This window comes from Octodon degus, unplaced genomic scaffold (genome assembly GCF_000260255.1).
Source record: "Octodon degus isolate 3935 unplaced genomic scaffold, OctDeg1.0 scaffold00128, whole genome shotgun sequence".
Lineage (NCBI taxonomy): Eukaryota > Metazoa > Chordata > Mammalia > Rodentia > Octodontidae > Octodon > Octodon degus.
The window spans coordinates 1,876,163-1,882,413 of record NW_004524704.1 but is presented as its reverse complement, the minus strand read 5'-3'; the positions used below and the strand labels follow the sequence as shown (position 1 = coordinate 1,882,413).

At 42.1% G+C, this 6,251-nt stretch overlaps 1 protein-coding gene across 2 annotated transcripts in view; it reads left to right on the top strand.

Annotated features, from left to right (window-relative positions):
- The window catches only part of Rfc4 (replication factor C subunit 4), a 17,293-nt gene extending 11,264 nt beyond the window's left edge, over nucleotides 1–6,029 (top strand). Inside the window, exons 5-11 of one of the 2 annotated variants that reach the window (XM_023700923.1) lie at nucleotides 599–718; nucleotides 3,545–3,688; nucleotides 4,002–4,122; nucleotides 4,629–4,754; nucleotides 5,514–5,588; nucleotides 5,667–5,783; nucleotides 5,866–6,029. In XM_023700923.1, the coding sequence (XP_023556691.1) occupies nucleotides 599–718; nucleotides 3,545–3,688; nucleotides 4,002–4,122; nucleotides 4,629–4,754; nucleotides 5,514–5,588; nucleotides 5,667–5,783; nucleotides 5,866–5,961 (799 nt within the window). In that variant the 3' untranslated portion in view covers nucleotides 5,962–6,029. Of the gene's footprint in view, nucleotides 1–598; nucleotides 719–3,544; nucleotides 3,689–4,001; nucleotides 4,123–4,628; nucleotides 4,755–5,513; nucleotides 5,595–5,666; nucleotides 5,784–5,865 lie in introns of both variants that reach the window. The other variant, XM_004640886.3, reaches the window with a different exon arrangement.
- The last annotated feature ends 222 nt before the right edge of the window (nucleotides 6,030–6,251 follow it).

The window sequence follows — 6,251 nt, the reverse complement described above, 5'->3', positions numbered from 1 at the left end:
GGAAAAGTTTTTTTTTTTTTTTTTTTTTTTTTTCAGAACCAGGGATTGAACTCAGGCCCTTGTGTTTGCCAAGGAAGTGCTTATCTTACTGAGCCATCTCCCCAGCCTGCATTATCTTTTTTTAATGTACTTAGTACAGGGTCTAAAGGGTCTCACAGATGGAACTTGTACTGATTCTTCCTGTTTTTCAGCCTCCCAAGCGCTGGAATTACAGGAGTGCACCACCATGCCCAGTCTCACTCAGTGTCTCAGCACGCCCCCAGGACAGGGCCTGCAGGGCAGGGCAGGAAATCAAACCCCGGCCCCTGCATTTGCCTAAGCAGGCACTTTAATCTGCTGAGCTGTCTGGCCGGTCCCATCTTAAAATTTCATATGCTGTGTGATCTACATTTCCTAATGCATGGGAAAGAACCAAAATATTACTTGCATGATTTTGCAAAACAAAATGCAGAAGCTATTGTATGCCATTTATCTATGTTTGCTAGGTAGATTTTAAACCACCAAAAAAAATAGAATAAAGAGTACAAATCTTCAAATATGAGTTAGGCCTAGGTTACTAGTATGCTTTATGTTTCATATTTGTTTCCTTTTTAAATAGGCCTGAACTGTTTCGATCAAGAGTTCTTGAGCTGAATGCATCTGATGAACGTGGAATACAAGTAGTTCGAGAGAAAGTGAAAAATTTTGCTCAGTTAGCTGTATCAGGAAGTCGTTCCGAGTAAGTAGACTTGCCTTTCCTTCTCCACAGCATGGCACCGCGTGTCATGGCATAAACGTGTCCCCTTGAAGTTCATGTGTTGGAATGTAGCGTTCGGAGGTGGGGCCTTTGGGAGATGAGCAGGCTTGGAAGGGGTCAGGAGGGTGTGTCTTGGTGCTGGGCTGGTGAGAGGAGGCAGGCCCTGCTGATGCTGGCTCCCCCTCGCCGTGTGACACCTTCTGCCGCATTAGGACAAGAAGGCCTTCGCGAGGGGCAGCTCCTCCCTGCTGGACTGCTCGGCCTTCAGAACTGTGGGGAATAAATGTGTTTTCGTGAACCCAGTCCTTGGTGTTCTGTTGTAACAACACAAAATGGGCTAAGACAGTGCACACTTCTGCCAAATTCTCAACCCCTTTCTTCTTAGGTCATATCGTCTCTAAACTAGTTAAGCCTAGAAATGGCCTTCGTAGTAAGGTGTAGGGCCAGCCATATAGCTCAGCAGACTCAAAGTGCCTGCTCAGGCAGAGGCAGCAGCCTCAAGGTTCAATCCCTGGCAAGCCATGTTGGCCCCGCCCCCAGGGTGCACTGAGATGGCAAGCATGCACCTATAATCCTAGCTTACGGGAGGCTGAAAACAGGAGGATCACTATGATTATGTAGTGAGACCCTGTCCTAAAAAATACAAATAATAATAGGTAGTATATTGTTCTTACTGGTATTTTGTCTAAGGAGAATGTATTAATCAAATTTGATACCTTGGTAGTATGTACTCATAATAAAAAATTTTATTTTTGCAATAGTATTAGGGGGAAATTGGCCTTTCCTTTCTGGTTGTTGTTTTTGTTTTTTTTGATACCGGGGATTGAACTCAGGACCTTGCGCCTGCCAGGCAAGCGCTTATTCTACTGAGCTATCTCCCCGGCCTCCTTTCTGTTAGATACCTTAAGCTTTAATGTGTATTTCATAGTTGGGATACCATATATATTCTCATCTAAACTGGATGGGTTTAATCACTAGTACCACAAAAAAGCTTTATGTATACATATAACTACATGAAAAATATATTCAACATTATTAATCATTAGGAAGATAAATGTCAAAATCATGAGATACTACATTATACCTACTTGCATGCCTAAAATCAAAAGATGACTTAAGTATTGTGGGGATGTGGAGAAATTATGAACCCCATGCATTGCTGGATAGAGTATAAAATAACGCAGTCTCTTAAGATCAGTTTGATAGTGCCTCTGAAAGCTAAGCAGAATCACCGTATGACCCAGCAGTTCCAGAGTGTGTGCTAATAACAAATGAAGATGTAAAAGTGCTCAAAAGCCTAAGAACACAATTCATAGCATTATTTCTAGTAGCCATAACGTGGAAAACCCAAGTGTGTAACAAAATAGTAGACGAATAAAATATGATAAAGTTATATCCACTTGCCTTTATTTCTAGTACTAGACTAAACCCAGGGTCCTCAGTAAGTCTCTGAGGTACCCAGGTGGCCCCCAGACTTTCCTTCAGCACATAGAGGGTTGGGGTTACACAGCTTATTCACCATGAGATTCAGCAGTGAGAAAGACTGAAGCAGTGACATATGCTACAACATAAATGAACATTGAAAACATGCTAAACTAGCCAGGCGTGGTGCACACCCATAATCCCAGCGCTTAGGAGAGTCACTGAATTTGAGGCCAGCCTGGGCTACATAATGAGACCCTGTCTGAAAAAAAAAAAACAGAAAGCAGCCACAGGAGGCCATGTGTTACAGAGTCCCTTTATATGAAATGTTCTGGATAGTGAAACCTAGATGTAGAAAGGGGACTATTATCGCCTGTGATCCCAGCACTGGGAGGCTGAGACGGGGATCTTAGGAGTTCCAGGCCAGACTGAGCTGTATAGTGAGACCCACTGAAAGCGGGGAGAATTGGAGAGGTGACTCCTGGTGGGCAGAAAGTTTCTTTCTGGAGTGATGGAAATGTTCTATTATTGGACTGTGGTGGTGACTGCGCAGTTCTCAAGTCAGGCCGACTGCCCATAGCTGCTCCTTCACCTTCCGTAGTTTCAGTTACCCATGGTCAGCTGTGCCCTGAAAATATTAAATGGAAAAATCCCAGGAATTGACAGTTTCTTCATTTTATATCGCATGCCACTGTGAGTAATGGCTGAGGGCCTAGCACGCCCATGCTGCGCATGCACTATGGATGTGTATCACAGTGTTCGCATGCCAGGAGTCCTTCTTTTGCCTAATAGTCACTGCAAAACACAGCGGCAGTGCTGTCGGCATTATAAGAGTTGGGGATGTAACTCAGTGTGAAGGCCATGGGGGTTCAGTCTCCAGTACTGCGAAGGGAGTAAGAAAAAATAAACCATTAATATGCACATATATGTAGGGAAAGACATAGTAGTATATATAAGGTTGATGCTGTCTGGTTTCAGGCATCCACTGTTTTTTGTTTTTTTTTTTAATTATTTGGTACAGGGTCTCACTACACAGTTCAGACTCAGTGATCCTCCTGTTTGCAGCCTCCCCAGTGCTGGGAATACAGGTGTGCGCCACCTTGCCTGGACTCAGTGGCCGGTCAGCACACCAGGGGTGGGGCTGGTGGGGCATGTGGTGTTAGGGATGAAAGCCCAGTCCTTGTGCTTGCCTAAGCAGGCATTTAGTCCACTGAGCTATCTCACCAGCCCTTTCCACTGGGATTCTTAAAACCTCTTTGAATAATGGAGGATTACCAAGTACTGACGATTATTGAACTGCATACACTTTTAAGATTGTATTGTATCCTGTCAAAGCTGTTAAAAACTACATATTAATGCTCAGCCCCTGTGTGTTTCTCTAATCAGTGGGAAGCCGTGTCCTCCTTTTAAGATTGTGATTTTGGATGAAGCCGACTCCATGACCTCGGCTGCTCAGGCTGCTCTAAGGCGCACGATGGAGAAGGAGTCTAAAACCACCCGATTCTGCCTCATCTGTAACTATGTCAGTCGGTGCGTGTACTGCCCTGAAGGTAGAGGTTAGGCACTGTGTGTGACACAGTACCATGGAACATTTATTTCTGTACATCTGTAGCATGCAGTAACTAGATCGGTTGGCCTGTCTTTCCCCTCAAAAGCATTTGTATTAAGAACATTCCAAGCTCTCTTTTTTAAGTATTTGCTATCAGACAACTCTTGATAAGCCCTATTTGGGCAGAATTTTAAATTTTCAATACTGCATTAACTTCTCCATCAAATCTGAGTTATTTTTCATTAAAATTGTCTGGAAAAATCTTAAGATGTGTCTTTTTCTGATCTTTTACAGAATAATTGAACCATTGACCTCTAGATGTTCAAAGTTCCGCTTCAAGCCTCTCTCAGACAAAATTCAACAACAGCGGTTATTAGACATTACCAAGAAGGAAAACGTCAAAATTAGCAATGAGGTAATTTCAAGCTCCTTCGATGAATGTGTGGAGCAGCTAAGCTGAGTAGGCAGCAGTTGAAATGTCTAGGAATACAAGGTTGAGCTGCTGTGACTTTTGGAGATACTGAAGCTACCTTACCTGGCATTTCATTAACCCCACACTGGTAGATTTCATACATGGAATGTTTATTGTGTAGCAAACCTCTGCATAACAAGTTTTAGTCTCAAAACTAGCACTCTCCAAGGGTTAGAAAATGTATGACCCTTACTAATCATAGACTGTAACAATGAATTGATTTCTCTTGGCTTTGTATGATCCAGAATGTACTACACACATGGAAGATCTTTCCATCTCTGCTGGGTCCTTCAGAGGCAAGACATCTGTTCCTTCAGATTGATGCTGTCTTACCAGTTTCACAACCATACCACTGATGTTTCTCAATTCTAGGATAAAATGTAGCACTTCACTATTCTTTTAGAGTGAAAAGACTGGTGATCACAGGCTGACAGTTCTTCTCTCTTCAGGGAATAGCTTATCTTGTTAAGGTGTCCGAAGGAGACTTAAGGAAAGCCATTACGTTTCTTCAAAGTGCTACTCGATTAACAGGTGGAAAAGAAGTCACAGAAAAAGTGATCACAGATATTGCTGGGGTAAGATAAACACAGGGATTTTGAGATTCTAGCTTTGTGGCGTTTAGAACATTATGTACAAGACTGTAAGCATAGTGAAGAAACAGGGAGTTACCAGTACTTCAGACGGGAAGATTAACACTGGCTTGCAGGACGTCAGGCATACCGATGGTAGCAGTTAATTTTCAGTAGTCATACAGTCTCTGTACATGAAATCCTTTTGCCAAAAGTATGTGCTATATTCTTAGGGCATGGATGTATTTGTGTAAGCACCTTTTTTGTACCAGGAATCAATCTCAGTGACCTCACACTTGCCAAGTAGGCGCTTTGCAGCTAAGCTATCTTCCCAGCCCCTAAATCTACTCTTGCCTAGATTTAGGATCAAGTGTTGAGAGTAGTATGCCAGGCAGCATGTATTATGCCTGGCTTGCTATATACATTCAAAAATGGCAAGTTTCCATTTATGCACAACTTTCAAGTTCTTTTTGTACAGGGTGAAGATGCTTAGAGCCAGCTGTATGAACAAAACACATCCCAATTAAGAGACTCCCACATCAAAGCTCAGTATCACACCAAGTTGGTTTCTAGGGCTGTGATATTTTCTGGGTATTGTGTATTTCCAGAGTGAGGCTCCTCCCCTTTCAGATTTGACCTAGGACATACACTTAAGGCCCAGGGGAAGAGAGAAGCAAGCCTCACTGTAGAGTAAGCCTTTGTCTAGCATTAGCATAGGCCTGGGTTTACTTGGAGCACTTTACCCAGGACAGTCTTTCCTTTTAGGTAATACCAGTCGAGACAATTGATGGAATATTTGCTGCGTGTCAAAGTGGATCCTTTGACAAACTGGAAACTGTAGTAAAGGTACTAAGTCACTAGTTTACACTGTATTTTGGCAGGAAAAGATTGTTATCACACTTCTTTCCCCCACCACAGGACCTGATAAATGAAGGTCATGCAGCAACTCAGCTTATTAGTCAGCTTCATGATGTGATTGTAGAAAATGATGACCTTTCTGATAAACAGAAATCCATTGTTACAGAAAAACTTGCTGTGAGTACACACTGGGATTATTTTTTTTTTTTTTTTTTGTAAAACCCTACATTTACTGACCTTACTAACTTTTCCTTTGCAGGAAGCTGATAAATGCTTAGCCGATGGTGCTGATGAACACCTACAATTGATAAGCCTTTGTGCAACTCTGATGCAGCAGCTAACTCAGAACTGCTAGCCAGTTTTGAGACTAATGGTTCACAAAGTGCTCTTTGTTATGTATAGGACATGAAAATAAAACATTGACCAAACCACCTTTAAAGTGAATATACAATTTATTTAACATTCAAACTTCATTAAGACATGTGCAATATGGCAATTTTACTGGGGATTTAACCCTACCTAGGATATGATTGCTTGCTGGGGCTTAGCAACAGGGTCCAGTTCACACTTAGCACTAATTAAATAGTTATTGAATAAATACAATACCAAAACAAAATGCATTCAAATACTTTTCTTTAAAAAAAT